Here is a 19,170-nt window from a genome sequence, read left to right as displayed (position 1 = left end):
TGGGCAGGTTCATCTCAGAATTTGCCCTTGAGGTGAGCTCGAAAACTGGCCATGGACCGGAGATTTTTTTCGGTGGGTGCCCTTACAATCTCATGTCTCTGGTGCCAGTCTTCGGAGTAAAGTAGGGTTGGTCAGGTCGGGGTGTACGGACCAATACTAGAAATTTTTGAAAACTTTTTTAAACTTTCTATGAGAATCCACAGAACCGTCCCACTAAAAAGTCTCACGGGGAGGGGGATTACCAGACATGTCATTTCCCTGCCCACTGGTTGGCACTTGAGGTGGTTTGGTGGGCACCTATTAGTACAACCCTGATCGGGCATATTACAGGTTTCCGAAATCTATAGATCCCAAAAACTGTCCGTCGACCAATAAACAGATCACTTTATTAAACCCTTCAACAGCTACAAGCAACAGGTATCGGAGTAACACGTGGCGGCGCAGTATAACTGCCCCAGGATAGTGGAAACCATCACAAATGCCCCCCGGGGTGCAGGAGATCAGCAGTCACGGAAATCTTTGGAAAATGCCCATTGGAGTAAGGGGCCACATAACGGGTCCAGCTGTCCGGAGCCCCAGGTCGGAGCTCAATCCTCCAGGTTGTTGGCGAACTCCGTCTCATGTCTCTACTGCAGCTCATAGAGAGAGAGAGAGATATATATATATACCGCGTCTACTAAAAAGAGGAGGAGTTACCGGTTCACGGCGGCTTATTTTTGTCACTTATCGTTGGGAGGTTTCTTTTTGGCTTCCAAGTCCTTCTTGAAGTTTTCAACTTTTTTTCCTATATCGGGCACCTTGAGAAGGGTGAAACAGAATATAAGAGGCGGGAAAGATATATAGAAGGTACAAAAAAAACAAAGCGACATTTACAATGGGGGTCGGCGTCACCCAAAGTCCAAATTGGGGGCAGGTGGTGGGAGTTTTTGCTATATTGGCTGAGAGGGATCACCTGAAAGATTCCACATAAGTCGGCTCGTCCTTTGCATTAGGGCACCACAACTAATAGGGTCAATTTCTTCACATGGGTTGGATCTAGAGCGGCCATATATAGGCCGGCGTCCCTCTGATCACGCTATGTTATGTCTAGCGCTGGGGGCGGGGCATGACACCGAAATTGCAAAAGAGAAGTCAGACATTGCACTAGTCACTCGTTTTACCCGCAGTGTTCCTTTAATTAAAAATAGGATTGATGTGTTTGGGCAACCTCTTTCTATATGCCCTATAAACACAATGATGAGGTCATCGGGGGTCCCCTTTGACATGGGCGCTGCCTCATTTCATAGGGCAAGTGTTTCCCAGGTCAACAACAGCTGGGGGGGGGGGGGGAGTTACAGCGACAAAAAGCAAAGAGACCAAGATTTGGGACTAGCTTTTACAAGACCCCGTGCGGCCTCACCGCATCTTCCACTTACCTCATAGTTCTGCGCAAGGTACATCCCCACCACATTTCCGAAGGCAAATCCCAGCTGCAGCGGAAAACACAGGAGTCAAAGTCATAAGTTTCTATCCCAAGTTCATATGAGGCATCTTGGAAAATAAGTGTCTATCGTTTTGTGTATGCAGCTCCCATGCATCTACAAGGTTACACCCCTCCTCCAGTGTCGCACTCTCATAGGCCTAGGAAGCTGAGATAGGAGGCGCTGTTTGCGGCTTTAGCTGTCCCTGCGCTGCCGGCATCATGGAGGAAACAAGGTGGTCACCGATCACTTCCTTTCCGGACCAGAACGCCATCTGAGACTTTGGAGCACTGGAGGGGTTAATACTTAAAGCTGCAGCGCCTTCATTCTCAGGATCTCATGGCTCTTTAACTCATTAACCCCCAACATCTTCTAACATGATTCATAACAGTTTAAAGTGGAACTCCCCTTTAAGTAAAATGAAACATATTATACACAGATGGAGGAGGGGCAGAAAACTTTTAGTAACGTATCTAAGGTAAGTTTTAGGAAGAAATAATGGAAGCTGAGAGTCACGAACCGCCCTCCTGTGCCCTTGCTGGCATTCAGTATCACCAACCCATGAAATACAGGGACTCCCTCTAATCTCCAGCCCCATGCCCCCCTGACTAAAAAGGGTTAACCGTCCCTTCCAAACTAATGAAACTTACCAGGAACTGAAACATTGTAGCAGCTTCTCCTCCCAGCACAGGCTTCAACTCCTCCAGAGGAACAGGAAGTGGTTGGGCAGCTTCAGGAAGTGGTCAGGCAGCCATCTTTAAATTGGGCAAGTTTTGCTGTGCAGTGGTCTACGGAGGTGTAGTGACCTCTGGTGGTCAGTCCTGAGAATGCCATTTCACCATTTATATATACAGTATGTGTATATTATCTATATATAAGGTAAAATGTACTCACTACTGTAAATTATAAGCCTATTAGACGTCACATGTCCATATAAACGCAGAAGTCCTCTTGCATGTGAGTTCAGTGCCCTCTTATTTGTCGTCATCGCCCCTGCCCCCAAATCAAACACAGGATTTTAAGGCTATGTTCACACGCAAACTCAAAGACATTTTTAAGACACTCGCGATTTTCGCTGCGTTTTTTAGGCTGTTTTCAATAGTCATTGAAAAACGGCTCAAAAAACATCCCAAGAAGTGTCTTGCGCTCCTTTTTCGCGGCCGTATTTTTTTCTTTGTAAAAAAAACGGCACGTCGGAACAGAACGCCGTTTTTCTCATTGGAATCAACGTGTGAACATAGAGGGGAGCTTTCCGAGGGCATACTTTTTAAAATGAGTGAGGGTATGTTCACACGGCAGCCTACGTTACGGCTGAAATTACGGAGCTGTTTTTCCATGGAGTCAAGGGAAAATGGCTCCAATTACGTCTCAAGAAGTGACAGGCACTTCTTTCACGCGGGCGTCTTTTTTACGCGCCGTCTTTTGACAGCGGCGCGTAAAAAAAATGACCGTCGGCACAGAACATCGTAAAACCCATTCAAATGAATGGGCAGATGTTTGCCGACGCTTTGGAGCCGTATTTCCGGACATAATTCGAGGCTAAAACGCCCGAATTACGTCCGTAAATAGGGTGTGTGAACCCGGCCTGAGGGTATGGTCACACGACCTATTTCAAGCCGTTTTTGGGCCGTAAACACTCCAAAAAACGGCAAAAAATACAGGGGAGGAACGCCTCCAAACATCCGCCCATTGATTTCAATGAGAAAAACGTTGTTCCGTTCCTATGGGGCGTTTTTTAAGTGGCCGTCTTTAAAAACGGCGCGTAAAAAAACGCCCCATAAAAAAAATGTGTGTCACTTCTTGAGCCGTTTTTGGAGCCGTCTTTCATTAAGGGTGTACGCACACAGTGTTTTTAGGCGTATTTCAGGGGCGTTTACGCCACAAAAAATGGCTGAAAAAAACGGAAGCAGAACGCCTCCAAACATCTGCCCTTTGATTTCAATTGGCGTTCTATTCCAACGGGGTGTTTTTTTACACCCTGTTTTCCCAAATACCGCACGTAAAAAGACGACTGCGAAAAAGAAGTGCATGTCACTTCTTGGGACGGTTTTTGGAGCCATTTTTCATTGACTCTATAGAAAAACCGCTCCAAAAATGCAGTGAAAATCACGAGTGGCTTAAAAAACGTCTAAAAATCAGGTGTTTTCCCTTGATAACCGCTCCGTATTTTCAGCCGTTTTTTGTTAAGCGTGTGAACATAGCCTTAGATTCGTCGCTGGTTTTTAGGCTACGAGCATTGGTCTGCACGTATCCACCAGCCGAGCCCTTTGGGTATATACACACGTATCCTTAAGGCCTTATTCACACGAGCGTATTTCACATCCGTGTTTCGCGCGTCGCACGGGCCTATGTAAGTCAACGGGGCCATTCAGACATTCCGTGTTTTTCTCGCAGCGTGTGTCCGCTGCGTAAAACTTACTGCATGTCCTATACCTGTGCATTTTTTGCGCATCACGCACCCATTGAAGTCAATCACGGACAGCACACGGACGCACATCTCCTGATTTTCAGACGATTTTTAACAACTCGCGTTTTTTTACGGGCGTTTTTGGAGCGGTTTTCAATAGAGTCTATGAAAAACGTCCCAAGAAGAGTCCTGCACTTCTTCTAACGAGCCGTCATTTTACGCGCCGTCTCTTGACAGCGACGCGTAAAATGACACCTCGTGGGAACAGAACATTGTAAAAGCCATTGAAAGCAACGGGCAGATGTTTGTAGGCGTATTAAGGGCGTTTTTTTAGGCGGAATTCGAGGCGTAAAATGCCAGAATTACGTCTGAAAACCCTGCGTGTGAACATCCCCCGACAGTAGCGGCAGAGTGGAGGAGCCGTGAAGAAATCTCATCTAAAAAAACAGTTGAAAAACCGCCCAGAAATTGATCTGCGGCGCGGTATATTAATCCGCAGCGTGTCCATTTATGCTGCGGAATCGCTGCTTTTCTGTCGCGTGTTTTCCTCATTGAATTCAATGGGGAGGTAAAACCTGCCACAAGTAGCAGATGTTGCGATTTTTGCAACGGAAAAGCTGCGATTACGAAGCAAAAATCGCAACTCACAAAAAAAAAACACCTTATACCCAGATCTCTATACTTCACCGTCCAGGCCGGCCTCCAGGGATGACGTTTCACCCCATGTGACGACTACAGCCAATCACAGGTTGCAGCGGTCACATGGGATGAAACGTCATCCCAGGAGGTCGGGCTGGACTGACAACTGAGAGGCGTCGCCATGACTACAGTTCCCGGGGTAAGTATAAGCTTTGTTTTTGTTTGTTTTTTACCACCGTTTTCCGCAGCAGACATTCCACCCAAAAAACCGCACAACCTGTGGGTTCCAGGGTGGATATATACAGCGTGTATGCCCTGTGTGAACATGGCCTTAATATTACAAGCTCAACTATAAAGGGCTAAGCTAGTGGATATATGTGCCGGCCACTCCACGTAGCGTTAATAACCAGCATAGTGCCACACACTGCCCCCTGTATATAATGCCACGGATGTAATTAGTGCCCCACGCAACAAGAAAACTCACCTGTCCTCGTTCCCACACCATCCTCCAGTGACGCAGGCCCCCCTCAGGCAGGGGGATAGCGTGGCCTGGAGCTCCAATGATAATCCGGCCCTGGTCACAGGGGGGATTTCCATGCAAATGGAAATCCCACCCCCCCTTGTGAGTGCCCCTGCTCCCCCTCCTCCATACTGTGTCAGAGGACAGTACAGAAGAATGAACTCCGAGTAAATTATCCCATTTTATATTTTTTTTACAACGATCTTAAAAATTCTGCGCAGATTAATTTCCTCATATATATTTCTTTATAGGGGTCGGAGCTCCATTTTTCTGACAGAGCTCCAAATCCCCTGCATAGACATAGAGTAAAATAAACAATTCTGTCTGCCTGCAGTCACCACTAGGGGGAGCTCACTGCATACTGTTATACATTAAACTCAATAAGACAGTATAGTGAGCTCCCCCTAGTGGTGGCTGCAGGAAGCCCTTATGAGAATCGATCAGTTCTACCCGTGAGAGACTGCTTCTCCATGCTACACAGACTGGTTTTAGCTCCGGCTCACTCATGCAACAGAAAACAATGAGAGTTGTAGTAGTATAATCTTCGCTAGATCTACTTGAAAAGGTCTTTAATCCGGCACCTAGTATAGACAAAATCCCGGCACTCACTTGATTTGTATTTTCAGGCGCCAGATTATCAGATATTCTGGATTATTGGACGGTTGTAAAAGAACATCTAAAATTCACTTGTAGAACCTACAGGAAGACAATCCTAGATAGCGCTCCTTACCCTTTAGGCCTAGTTCACACCGGTTTTTGGCGTTTTTTGATGCAGAAACCGTGCCAAAAAAACGCTCAAAATCGCCTCTGTGTGAACTGACCCTTATACTGCCATAGTATTGAATTGTATGTTAACTTTGTTAGAGAAGTCCCTGGAATATGAACAGATGGGTGTTTAGATGTAGGGACCCCCAAGCGATCAGGTGTAGTTTGTGGTAAAACCTGGCATGTGTTCAATTCTCCTGCAGCGCCACCACAGGAGAAATTAAGTATTACAGTTCCCTCTAAAATTAATAGGCTGTTTGTATAATGTACGGATGTGCCGGGTCCTCCACAGCTTTTTGTAGCCGCTGTCTGATCCAGCTAATAGATGAATGACAAAAACGGGGGACCCCCAATATTTATTCAAAACTCCCTAATAAGATTAACGGCATTAAATAATAAAATTCTAACTGCCTGCAACCACCACTAGGGGGAGCTCACTGCATATGTATTTATACAACTCCCATTGAACTCCATAACAGATCTGTCTTCCGTGAGCTCCCCCTAGTGGTGTCTGCAAGGAGTCCGAATTTTATCATTTAACTATCTATGCAGGGGATTTGGAGCTGTGTATCAGAAAAACAAAACTATAGATATATTAGAACATGAATTAAAAGAATTTGGACTCGGTCTCCAGTTCTTATGGGACTCCACATTACGTTGCCGTTCTGGATGATCAGACATTGTGGATTATCGGATGCCGGATTAAAGGAATTTGACCGTACCCCCATTTTGAAGGAAGGCAAACACAACGTTACCGCCATATGAAAGGAAAAATTTTAATGGCAATAAAAAAAGTGATATTTATTTTTCGTACATCTGGAAAAAGTGGAAAAGTCCGTCCATAACTTAGAAGGTAGAAAATTTATTGTGTACATTTAGATTTTTTTTTTCTTTCTTTCTCGGTGCGGCTCATGCTCTGGATACTCGTAGGAGACCTCGGATCCGCCTGAGCAGGGCCTGGATGAAGCTGTGCCGGGATCGCACTTTACAGTACATGCTCTCGATATCCAACAGTCTCTTCTGCAGGGACTCCCCAAAGAGGTTCGCACCTTCTCTCTGAAGCTGTAGATAAAAAAAAAAAAAGAATTAGACCCTCGTATTAGGCAAGTGTCCGGATGTGTCCTAATCTTGTCCTTAAAGGGGTATTCCGAACAGGAACGCTCGGCGGTTTCCGTAACTCCTACAGGAGTGGAGGGAGCCGCGCACATGAGACTACCCCTCCCCCATCATTCTCCGCCACCTTAGCCGAGTTGGGGGTCTGGGTACTCCCTGCACCTACCAGACGTTTGTGGCCGATCCTGTGGATATGCCATAAATAGTCGAGATGGGACTACCCCTTTAAATGAATAACTTCTCCAAATACATTCCAGTACAATTAAAGTTAAGGCGGCGGCGCAGGTATCTCGTCATCAGTAGGCAGATTTCATATTGACGACCTATTAATGCCAATAATTTGCTTAGCAGTCGAGTGCAATCTATTGCTCCCTGGTATCAGTCATTTCAGGCCTTAGAGAAGCCGATTGGAGTATTCTTTAATAGGACAGGAAGTGAAGAAAAACCCCTGCCCCCGTGGTCAGAGACATTTCCATCTTTAGATCAGAGCGATCTCACCCGCTCCTGCGCCATTATAAAAAATGCCAATTTTCGGGTTAGTGTCCCTTTAAGTACTCACCATTTCTATGTCCTGCTGGCTCAGTTTGTTCGGCGCCCTGAGGTCGGTGTTACGGTCGCCATTTAGTGTGTCTGCGGAGAAAAAGCAAAAGTCAAGATTTTCGTCTTCCGCCACTTGTCTGCGCTGTTCCGGCAGCGGATTATTACAATTTACCTTGAAATCTTCTGCTAGTAAAAGATGCATTGGAGAATAGGGAGTCCTGGCTGTCATTCGGGGTGCACTGAAGCAGGTAATACTCTAGGTGGCGCCATAGGATGAAGAGGCAGGTTTCTATGATATCTATTTTAACAGCTGGTTAAGTACAACATGCAATAAATATAGAGGTGCCCCCATAAGAGTGTAGATCCCCTGGGGTACACAGAATCACAAAGGAAGGCCCAGACCAACCCTATAACAGGCAGTAGGAGGGTAAGAGTCAGTAGGAGGGTGAGAGTCAGTAGGAGGGTGAGAGACAGTAGGAGGGTGAGAGACAGTAGGAGGGTGAGAGTCAGTAGGAGGGTGAGAGTCAGTAGGAGGGTGAGAGTCAGTAGGAGGGTGAGAGTCCGTGTCTTACCCAATCAGACCCACTGGCACTTTAAATAAAACTCTGGGTAGAACTGGCGCCGTGAGTTATGCCTTATGGAAGGACCGAGGGGGAGGGGCCTGACACTGGGATCCAAAGCACCGCCCCCTCCAGCCCTGCACTAGACAGAACACCGTGTATCAGTTTCGCCCGGAGTGTTCTATTAACCCCTTAAATACAAAGCATTCTTTTTCGTTTTTCCATCGTCGCATTCCAAGAGCCGTAACTAATTTGTCTTTCTCTGTCCTCGTAGCCGTTTCGTGGTTGTATTTTTAGGGATGAGATGTTGTTTTCATTTGTACCATTTTGGGGTACATGTGACTTATTGATTGACTTTTTGGGGGGGTGAAGAAAAAGTAATTTCATCATTTACATTTTTTTTGCACTGAATTTATCATGCGGTTTAAAGAGCGTAATAACTTTATTGTTCGGATCGCTACCGTTGCGGCAATACCATATATGGGTCATTTTCTTTTTTTACGCTTTTCCAAAATAAAACCGCCTTTATGAAAAAAATGATTTTATTTTGGTTTTTAATGTGCATTTGTTTTTAAATTAATCCCCCCTAGGGGACTTCACCATGCGATCTTCTGATCGCTGTTCTAAGGCCCTGTTCACACAGAGTTTTTTTGCCGCTGTTTTTGCCACGGAAACCGCTGCAAAAAACGGCCGACAGGTGGAGGCGTTTTTTTACCGCGAGCAAAAAAAACGCTTGCGGGAAAAAGAAGCGACATGCCCCATCTTGAGGCTTTTTCCGCCTCAAAAACCCCATTGAAATCAATGGGAGATGGAAATAAACGCTTTTTTGGCGCCTTTTTCGATAAAAAAACGCTCGCGGTTATTCCATCTTTCTGTTGAATAGCTAAAAAAAACACGTAAAAAAAACCAAAAAACGCGGCAAAACCACTTCCAAAATACCAGAGATGATTTTTCCAGCCAGGATTTTCTGCCTGCAAAAAACTCAGTGTGAACATAGCCTTAGTCTAAAACAGGCAGGCAGTCTATTAGTCCTATAGGCATACAGGCCTGGCAAGCCTGGGGCGGGGGCCTTTGTAACCACTTAAATGCCACAGTCACTATGGACCGCTGTATTCAAAGGGTTAAATGGCCAGGATCGGAGCCATCGTTGCGGCAGGAGACCGGCGATCAGTCACAGCTGGGCTCCTGCGTGATGACCATCACGTACATCGGAACGTGGGAAGAGGTTAAAAGGTGTTGTCCCTGTCAGGACGCCAGTCCCTACGCCCTTTTAGGGCACATGACATCACAGCGGAGGGTTCCCCTCTCAATTACCCAGCGATGTCATAAATACGGATAAACTGAAAACTCCTTTGAAGGGGGGGGGGGGGGTCACAGTTCGCCAATTTCCGTAACACAGACTATCTGACCGCGTGGACCTTCGAGCAGCGCCAAAGGACGGTCTGCGGTATCCAGGGAGGACCATACACAAGTGCTGAGATCGGACTCCCCCTCCCCCGTCTATTATAACACAGCGGAGAGGATACAGCAGCAGACGGACAGCAGCTTGGCTCTGCTATTGATGAGCTTCACCAGCCTCCGCCGCGCCAGCAGATATTTCTGGGTGGTAGATATTTTATCGACACCGACTGGTGTCTCGGACTGGCACAGCTGGGATATAAAAAATAAAGAAATCAACAAGTCAGAAAGAGGACGGGGTCCGTACGATGCGAGGACGGAGGAGAGCCGGAGCGGTACCTCTTTGATCTCATCCGGGGGCAGTTGCTCCACGTTCTGTAATTTGCTGACGCTCTGTCGGTGGATGTCGTAGTATGTGAAGAAATCGCCGGAGCATTGTTTTAACAGGGACAACACGATGCCCAAACCGGGGAGTCGCCAGGAGGGAAACAGCGAGGTCTGGGCTTCTGTAACGGGAAACCGAATTTCTGTAAAGTTGTGAACAAGAATACAAGACAGCAGTGCAGAGTATTTAAAGGGATTGTATGAGATTATGAAAACATGGCTGCTTTATTTTCCCTTCAGAAACAGCGCCACTCTTGTCCATAGGTTGTTGGTGGTATTGCAGGTCAGAACATCAAGTGGTTTTATTTCCTCTCATACGGTAATACTCGCTACTTACCTATTCTGGAGGTATCTCGGCTGCCGCTGCTGCTCTCCGTCAGGCTGGGGGTGAAGAGACACACCATTTGCTTGAGGTTGGGGGAATTCTGCAGCATCAGGGTATGGCAGTACTCCATCACGTTGGAACAGATCTAGGAATAAAAAAAAATCTATAAAAATAACATGAAAAACTAGTAACAGTCACCTAAGGGTCAGTTCACATGGAGTTTTTTGATGCGGAAGGCGGGTCCGAAAACGCGCCAAAAAACGTCCGAAAACACCTCCCATTGATTTCAATGGGAGGCGGAGGCACGTTTTTCCTGCGAGCGTAAAAAACGGCTCGCGGGAAAAAGAAGGGACATGCCCTATCTTCGGGCGATTACGTCTCTCACCTCCCATTGACATCAATGGGAGGCAGAGAAAACGTATTTTGTGGCGTGTTTTTGCCCGCGGCGCTCAATGGCGAAAATCGGCGTGACGGCAGAAAACTGTGTGAATGCAGGCTAATAAAAAAACAAAAAAAGTTTCACACTTTTATGCAAATAAAGCAGATTCACTGTGTAATAAAAAGTTCTGCACCTTTATAAAATACTTTCCCTTGTCAATTTCTCACCATTTTCAAGACCCCTGCTTGGTGTCAGTGACTGAAACCCATCTTTACATCCAGAAGCTAAAACCTGTCCAGGCCATGTCCAACGGACACAGGTGTATGGCTTGTTACAAGAAAGAGAGGCGATACACTGCAACGAACTGTGCACCTGTGACTGCTTCATTTGCCAAAACAGGAAAACGCCTACAGGCTGCGTTCACAAATGGCGGATACACTGCGGGATAGCGCGCAGCGCACCCGCCCTGTCTTCCGCAGAAAACGCACACCTAACTGTGGTGGTTTTCCGCCCGGAATGTCCGCCGCGAAAAACTGCAGCACTAAAACCGGCCGGCCTCCGGCAATGACGTCTTTGCCCACGCAGCTTTTTACAGGTGAAAATACGCACCGGAAAACGGTGGCAAGGTTTTTCCACACTAGCGCTAGGTATACGGTATAATTCTCATACAGATCTCTGGACAGGAGACATCCCTAAAACAAGCAAGGACGCATCATGTCGGTAAATTGGGGTGCACCTGCTCATGTTTGCCCCCTGATAGAGCTCCCTGTATTATCCATATCCTAGTACAGAGGTCTCGGGGATCGGACATTGAGTTTGACCATGTAATATACTAGGAGGCATGTAGGGGGCAGAGCTCCTGGCTGCCTCACCTGCTGCATTGCCAGCTCCATGTCGTCCTTCGTGCTGACTCCATCTACGTGGGAGCCGTCGTCCTGTAAATTGAGCTGGCGGAGTTTGTCGGAACCTCCAAAGCGGTTTAACAAAGACAAGCAAAGGCGCTGAAAAACAAGATGTACCGGGGAAAAAACACCCGGTTTAGAATTAGTATTGTTTTTATATTAAAATATTTTTCTAGATAAGGATCGATCAGTTGTAAATCACCAAGAAAAGCTTCAGGTGGCTGCACATTTCTCCTGCAGCGGCCACTGCAGGAGAATTGTGGTATTACATGTCACCCATTCAAATGAATAGGCCACCATGTAGAAGTCCGCCACTTTACTGATCTTATTAGGGAACAGTCTCTAGGATAACGTTGCACGGCGGTCTTCTATGTAGCCCCTAACCAGGTTCCCCGATATACACATTACCTGGAATCGGCCAACGTGTCCGTGCAGTTCGACCATAGGACCCTCATTCAGGACAGAAGCCATATCACCGACAACCTCTGCAGAATGAAAGAACGAAATTAATAACGTTAATTGGGGCAAATGGCACAAATGACGTCCCCAAGAACCAATGAGGAGCCATGAATCATCTAATGCCGCTTCTCCGCCAATATTTAAAAGGGTACGTCTCATCACGACAACCTTAAGACATCATAGAGGGGTCCCCCGCGTTCTTGGCTGTTTCTGTAACTTATATAGACTGGTGGGACCCAGACCAATCAGACATTTATGGGATCCTGTGGAGATGCCATTAATGTCTGAGATGGAAACACCCCCTAAAGGGACAGTGCTGATCTTAAAGGGACAGTGCTGATCTTAAAGGAACAGTGTCACCAACATTTTTTTTTTTATATCAGTTTTATGTTAGGGTTTTATTAAAAACGTTTATATTTATTTGTGTGTTTGTGTGTTACTTTTTTCTATTTTTACACTTTTTCTTCCCTATGGGGGCTGCTATTTTTTTTCCATTTCTGTATGTGTCGATTAACGACACATACAGACATGGAATACGGCAGCTCCAGTCCCATAGGGACTGCGAACGGGGCCCGTTCCATCCACTATGGTGTACGCCGTGTGTGTGGGGGAACGGCGCATGCGCCGCTCCCACACAGTCCGATTTGAAATGCGCGCCGTCCGGCGCCATTTTCCTGTGGACCGGAAGTCGCGGCCGGACAGTAAGATTACTACTTCCGGTCGCGGCTTCCAGACTTGTGCACATGGAGCAGCGGCAGCAGACGGAGCGGATGGACCGGAGGGAGCCGCGGCGGCAGGAGCAGGTAAGAGATTTCTATGTATTTTCGTGTTTGTGTGTGTTTACTACTGTATGTAAACCTTCTACACTGTGTGTTAGCTCAAAAAATGGCGACACACAGTGTAGGAGGTTAGACCGTTCAAACCCCTCGTTTCTCTCGGCACCAGCCAGTATAAAGGAGGGGGGGGATTCTGAGAGCTCACTAGAGCGAGGGCTTTTTTCCCAATTTTGCAGCATAAAGCAATGTGGTTGCTTTACCACATGCAATGCTGCAATTTTGGGAATTGTTCCATCTAGTGACCAGTGCTGGGAAATATTATAAATTGAATCCAATTTATAATATTTCCTGACTCGTGAAAAAAAATAAAAAAATTAGAACAATGTTTAATCACCTATACACTAATTGTTTAACTAAAAAAAAAAAACATGTTTTGCTGGCAACAAATTCCCTTTAAAGGGACAGTGCTGATCTTAAAGGGACAGTGCTGATCTTAAAGGGACAGTGCTGATCTTAAAGGGACAGTGCTGATCTTAAAGGGACAGTGCTGATCCTAAAGGGACAGTGCTGATCATAAAGGGACAGTGCTGATCTTAAAGGGACAGTGCTGATCTTAAAGGGACAGTGCTGATCTTAAAGGGACAGTGCTGATCTTAAAGGGACAGTGCTGATCTTAAAGGGACAGTGCTGATCTTAAAGGGACAGTGCTGATCTTAAAGGGACAGTGCTGATCTTAAAGGGACAGGTGGATTATGTATGGCTCTCTGTCATAGGATATCCATAATGGCTTACAGTGTTATTAGGAGTATAATATCAGGTTAGACAGTGGTGAAATACCTGGTAATGCCGCTTTGCTGATAATGCCCGTAAGTATTGCCAGCTCCTGCAAAGAACCGAGACTGCCCTCTTTGCTTCGGAGAATCGCATGAATCGTATCTGAATGAGCGATCAGGAACTGTAGCACCTATCAGAAAAGTGGAGAAATCAGAAAAATCCTAGACAGTATATTCCCACTATAGACATTTATAGTATATCCAAAAGAGAATCCCATAAGTGTCTGATAGTCGAGGATCCGAGGGTTCCCTAACTCCAGTTCTGCCTGTGCGGCCACTGTCTGGATCCATCATCCCGATAACTGGGACCCCCGACATTTACGGAACATGTGACTATAGTATAAATATGGGCAAACCCCATTAAGGCTTCCTAATAATTCTGATATCTTCCTTGCTGAGCTCCTGTCTTTACACTTACCTGTCCTGCTACTTGTAGATGTTGTGCGGTGCTGGAGGTCAGAATCACTTGGCAAAGCTGCAGAGCGGGTAATAAAATCTGTCTGTACCTTTCTAAGGGTGCCGGGATGAAGACAGGGGTATCTCTCATGCCATACAGTCTAAATTCAAAAACAAGAATTAACTTGCCGTACATCCCCTGCATAGACTTAAATATATTTTTTCTACCACTAGGGGGAGCTCAGCTTACCGAATACTATACTAGTTACATCATTTAGTTCAAACAGTTTGCATAAGCTCCCCCTAGTGGTGGTGGCAGGTAGGAAGAATATTATAATTTCTTCTTGAATCTAAAAATCCGGATTCTCTGCCATTACCCGTGTTGATCTGTATCCGGACGCATGTCATATACTTGGCACTGTGCCAGTCTGATGATGACCCCTGTCCGCAATAGTTCCAGGGCTCCCTGCTGGCTTTTGGCTACACGAGTTAGGAACGCCTGCAGAAAGACAAAGAATATATGAATGTCGACCTAACCGCACCATAAAATGTAGACGCACTTCGTAATTCTTTGCTTTACTTATAACATACAGATCTGGACTTAAGTCTTGTCGCAAGTATTTTTTTATTTAGGGCACGCTATTGGCCTCTGTCGGGTAAATAAAGACATACGGATATGTAGGGTTTAGACGTAGTGTGAACAGAGCCCTAGTTAACCATTATCCAATGTCTATGGGCCTGGATATACTCCAATCACAGCCAGAGCTGCATTCAGAACTCCGTTACGACTTTGCATTGGCATTTCCAATCCGCCCCAAATGCGTCTCCAGCAAATTATACCAACTTTACCATCCAAGACAGTGTTCTCGTACCATTTTAGATTCATAGATGTACAGGGCCTTCAGCAACGGGGGCTGAGGGTTCAGCAGGTTCTGTAAGATGACATCATCCTGTGCAAGACTGTCCACCAGAGCCTGAAGATATCCGCTGTTACTGAGATAGACCAGCCATTGCTGCTGCTTGTCCACGCAGACGATCCTATCCAATAGAGCGAGTGCCAACATCTGAAGAAAAAAAAATAAAAAAAAAATTATAAATATATTTCTTTTTTTTTTTTACTGTCATTTACTGCAAATTAGCGGATACTCCACGCTCTGGGCATCAATCTCTACTTACTCTGCCTATCTCGCGCCCGTCACAGGAATCTCTGCAGATGACCTCCATAAGAGCGGCGCCATAGCTCTCAAATATGGTGAGATTATCCCTCTGGAGTTTACTGAATACATCTTCCGGGGCTGTTAGTCTCTCCCACATGGTCTTATTAGCTGGAGGCCAAAGACAGAACAAGAATTAAAAGTTATATTTCTATTGTCCGGATGCTTCTAAAATGAAAAATGAAGCAGCTTTGCAATAGGTCTTGATTAAAAATCTCCTACCGTTATGTGGCTACAGCTGCTATGCAGACCTATGTGTCTCCATGGTAACAGACTACAAACAGACCCTGTGTAGTCTGATCCTGCAGTCATCCTCACTTCCACCTGTCCCCTACTTCTCGCCACCCTACCGAATGTATATTAGCATAAAAGTAATGAACAGATAAAAGAAAAAGAATATGACTGCAGGTCAGACTACACAGGGTTTGCTTGTAGTCTGTTACCATGGAGACACATAGGTCAGCATAGGAGCCGTAGAAACAAAACGGTAGGACATTTTTAATCAAGACCTACTGCAAAGTTGCTTCATATCTCATTTTAGAAGCATTGGGGGGCAAGGGGGACATAGGCTGCGGTATACATAATCTTTGTATACACTTGTATAAGAATGCTAAGCTGTATACAGCTTAGTGGAGGCAGCAGGCAGGCCACGTATGTGTAAACGGTGCTCTGTATTAAAGTAACAGGGCCCCAAAGCAACATCAAGCAAAAAAAGGTAATCGTTTATGCTTTTCTATATGGCTCCTTTATGCCCTTGTATAAGGTTAGGACCTGTAGCGATGTAAGTAAACAGCCCCATAGTGTGTGCAGGAAAGGGGGGATCGGTGCTCGCTAATAGATAGCGGACTGCCCATCCCCCTTCTCCAGACACTGTAAATATCAACCCTCACCTACCTGATTCAAGAGTGTCTGGTTCATCCGGTCTCTGGGCAATTTGCAAATAATACAGTAAAGCGCCGTACAAATGTGCTCGTACCCTCTGCAATCCTCCACCTGTCCATAAAGAAGAAGAAAAATAGGGAGCGGTCATGTGTTTTCAGGTTAACGGGACTTCTGCTCCTTGACCAAAGAGCGGCCAGAAATAAAGAATTCCACATTGTGTACGAGGAGAGTCCTAGGAATTGTTTCTATAGGAACACAATGGCAAAATCCATCAGCGGTGACATGCCCCCCCCCCCCCTGCAGCGTGTGATTGGACCTTAATAAAGCTTCACCATTGCTTAATGAAATGTTTTGCTACTTTACGACCGCAGTGAGGACGATCTTGAACGGAGCGGCGGTCGAGCATGTGCCCGCCGCTCCATTCAAAGTCTATGGGACTGATCTAGACAGCGCTCAGACATTTCCATCAGTCCCATAGACATTGAATGGAGCGGCGGGCACATGCTCGACCGCCGCCACGTTCAAGATCGTCCTCACTGCGGTCGTGCAGTGAGGAGCAAGGGGGCTCAGGACCTCCATTCTAGTGATCGGTGGGGTCCCCAGCAATCAAGACATTAATCATCTCTCCTGTAGGTGAAGTCAATTGCAGGAATACACCTTTAAAAGGGCTTGTTCCAAGATTAAATGTTACCCCCTACACACACTATCGGTGATAACATGCTGATCGGTGGGGGTCCGACCCCTGTGACCGCAACCGATCACGAGTCCCGTTCCTCCGAATGAATGGATGGAAAGTTCAAGCATGCGCATTCACTGTCTATGGGACTGCCGGAGATAGAGGAGTATAGCGCTCGGCTATCTCCGGCAGTGCCATAGAGAATGGAGCACCAGGGCGCATGCTCGACCCTCCACTCCATTCATTTGGAGAAACGGGACCGCTGTTCTCGTGATCGGTGGGGGTCCTAGCGGTCAGACCCCCACCGATCAGCATGTTGGCACCTATCCTGTGGTTAGGGGGGTATCATTTAATCTTGTGCTCATACCCATGTGTCCTCTGATGACAACAGATTGTACATAACTGATGACATCATTCAGACACAGCACCCCTAGTAGGCAGATAGTTCCGTGATGTCATGATGACCGCACATACATTAGACAGATATTTGTGTAAGGCAAGCGGGAGTTTTGGAGCTCTGACCTGTCTTAAGAATAAATTCCAGCAGTTTCCGGAGGATCATATGAAGCGAGGAGTCTCCGATGGAAGTGAATCCGGCAGACAAGGTGTCCTTTCCTGGAGGAGCAGCAAAGGATCCGTCCAGCATGAGCACATATTGCGACTGATTCCCCCCGAGCGCGTTCATCGGCTGCTTCTGTTCCGTGCGTATGGACTGGCTCAGGTGCACTGTCAGAGTGAACACGGCCCCGGCCACCACCGGCATCAGGTCTTTAGTTGCATCGTCGTCCAGAATCTGCAAGCAGCGAGAGATATTGAAGCAGTGCCGGGTCTAATGACCATTACAAATCCATGTTTTTTCTAATCCTGGACTACCCCTTTAAGAGCACTCTATGGAGTCTATACCGGCAGGCTCATGACTATACATTTACCTTGTCGTGCAAGTCTTGTAGTAGATCCCTGATGATCAATTGTCGCTGCTCTGCTTGAATAAGATCCTGAGGACAGGCGGTCAGGATAATCTCCGCCAACTGCCTCCAGGACTCCAGCGCGTGACGTTTGGCGTGAAGACACTGGAACATCTTGTTTCTTTCTACTGCGTACTGCAGGATCGTGTTTATTTCCTGAAGAGACATCAGAAAACCGGACGTCTGAAACCGGACACGAGAAAACACGACAGATCCGGAGACATCCTAATACTGTGCGCCATAAAAAAAAAACGAAAGGGTAACTAAAAACCATTCAAAAAAAACTTCTGACATGTCATAGCGAGCGGTCCCAACACGGAGACCCTCACCGACCGCTACAACTAAGCGGGTGATCGCTGTGCCGCTTTGTTTCTGATCGGCTTTCTTCAGGTGTACGGGCTCGAGAGAAAGTCCACCGGACACCAACTGCTCGGCTTTCCGAAAAAAGGCGATCGGAAACTAAGCAGCTCACCCGAGCGCTCTGCCCGTTTCGTTTTAGCGATCGGTGGCGGTCTCAGTGCTCGGACCCCAACCGATCAAAACGTTTGACACGTCAGAAGTTTTGTAAAAGTTTAGTTACCCTTTAATACACATGGCCCGATGTCCACAACACAGATGTACAGGAGGGGTTTCCCACCGAGACCACCACGATCAGCTGTTAGAACTGGAGTAACTGTAAATTAAAGGGGTACACCCATCTCAGATGTTTATGGCATGTCCACAGGATACAGCATTAATTTCGGATAGTCCAAGATGTGGAATCCGAACCCATGTGCAGAACGGAGGGCAACCTCTCCATTCATTCTCTAGGAATACCCCTTTACATGCTCATTTTCAGGGCTGAAATAAATTAAATGGCACCCCACTATTACCAATGGGTGCTGAATTTTGTTCTGGGTCACAGATAATAGAACAAGAGAAGAACCTGGGTGTTCTGGTTATAAATAAGCTAAGCAGAAGCAGCACTCAATGTCAAGCAGCAGCTGCAAAAGCAAACAAGATTTCAGAGTGCATAAACAAAACAAAAAACAAGAGGGCGATTGAGGGCTATAATTAATCACAGAATAAATGACGCTTAAGAATACCTCTAATAGTAATGGTCTCTGTCCAATGGCCGCCATCCCCTGAAGGGCATTGACTTCTGCTACCAGAACTCGCCGGAGGAGCTGTTAAAAAAACAGATAACAAGACTTGAGATTGTTGTTCAGAAGATCCGGTCACGTTATCATCATCTATAGAACGTGCTCACTTTGACGTTGCAGACAGTCTGACCGCTTCGGTCCTTGTGCTCGCAGTTAGTAATGACTTGCTCGATTAGGACGCGGTCAAAGAAGTCCAGCTGAAGAGGCTCCGGGATCTCCTGTGTGAAGTTTATAGAATCTAAGATGCTCAAAATCTTTCTGCGAACTAAAAAATAAAATAAAAAATAAAAATATCACAGCATTAAAGAGATTATCCGGGAACCACGTGCTGTTTGTGAACATGACCGCAAGGGGCAGTCACATTGCCTATTGCTTGAGTCCGAGAAGAGTATCAGCTAGTACTTTGCTCGGGACTCCAGCCCTGCTCCCGACGTC

General features: G+C 46.4%; 2 protein-coding genes across 3 annotated transcripts in view; both read right to left on the bottom strand.

Annotated features, from left to right (window-relative positions):
* Positions 1-367: 367 nt before the first annotated feature.
* On the bottom strand, positions 368-2,223 carry STMP1 (short transmembrane mitochondrial protein 1). The gene is made up of 3 exons (XM_075859809.1): positions 2,111-2,223; positions 1,416-1,469; positions 368-797 (listed from the first exon to the last, which is right to left on the bottom strand). The coding sequence occupies exons 1-3, from the start codon at positions 2,123-2,125 to the stop codon at positions 720-722; spliced, it is 147 nt and encodes a 48-aa protein (XP_075715924.1). The 5' UTR covers positions 2,126-2,223; the 3' UTR covers positions 368-719.
* A 4,330-nt stretch (positions 2,224-6,553) lies between these two features.
* Positions 6,554-19,170, bottom strand: part of NUP205 (nucleoporin 205) — a 44,578-nt gene continuing 31,961 nt past the window's right edge. Inside the window, exons 26-43 of one of the 2 annotated variants that reach the window (XM_075855850.1) lie at positions 18,843-19,000; positions 18,679-18,759; positions 17,558-17,749; positions 17,151-17,421; positions 15,965-16,063; positions 15,033-15,181; positions 14,729-14,920; positions 14,234-14,355; positions 13,879-14,017; positions 13,465-13,591; positions 11,801-11,877; positions 11,363-11,491; positions 10,124-10,256; positions 9,742-9,929; positions 9,531-9,654; positions 7,617-7,742; positions 7,464-7,534; positions 6,554-6,853 (exon numbers count right to left, since the gene is read on the bottom strand). In XM_075855850.1, the coding sequence (XP_075711965.1) occupies positions 6,701-6,853; positions 7,464-7,534; positions 7,617-7,742; positions 9,531-9,654; positions 9,742-9,929; positions 10,124-10,256; positions 11,363-11,491; positions 11,801-11,877; positions 13,465-13,591; positions 13,879-14,017; positions 14,234-14,355; positions 14,729-14,920; positions 15,033-15,181; positions 15,965-16,063; positions 17,151-17,421; positions 17,558-17,749; positions 18,679-18,759; positions 18,843-19,000 (2,531 nt within the window). In that variant the 3' untranslated portion in view covers positions 6,554-6,700. The remainder of the gene's footprint in view (positions 6,854-7,463; positions 7,535-7,616; positions 7,743-9,530; positions 9,655-9,741; positions 9,930-10,123; positions 10,257-11,362; positions 11,492-11,800; positions 11,878-13,464; positions 13,592-13,878; positions 14,018-14,233; positions 14,356-14,728; positions 14,921-15,032; positions 15,182-15,964; positions 16,064-17,150; positions 17,422-17,557; positions 17,750-18,678; positions 18,760-18,842; positions 19,001-19,170) is intronic. The other variant, XM_075855852.1, reaches the window with a different exon arrangement.

This window comes from Rhinoderma darwinii, chromosome 3 (genome assembly GCF_050947455.1).
Source record: "Rhinoderma darwinii isolate aRhiDar2 chromosome 3, aRhiDar2.hap1, whole genome shotgun sequence".
Classification (NCBI taxonomy): domain Eukaryota; kingdom Metazoa; phylum Chordata; class Amphibia; order Anura; family Rhinodermatidae; genus Rhinoderma; species Rhinoderma darwinii.
Note: the sequence above shows the minus strand (reverse complement) of the source record. Positions and strands in the feature narration are given on the sequence as shown.

What these genes read in the sequence shown, in the direction of transcription:
- STMP1 (XM_075859809.1), bottom strand. An exon ending in ACCTTGCGCAGAACTATGAG is followed by an intron (nt 798 to 1,415) that starts GTAAGTGGAAGA and finishes ACCCTTCTCAAG; the next exon opens with GTGCCCGATATAGGAAAAAA.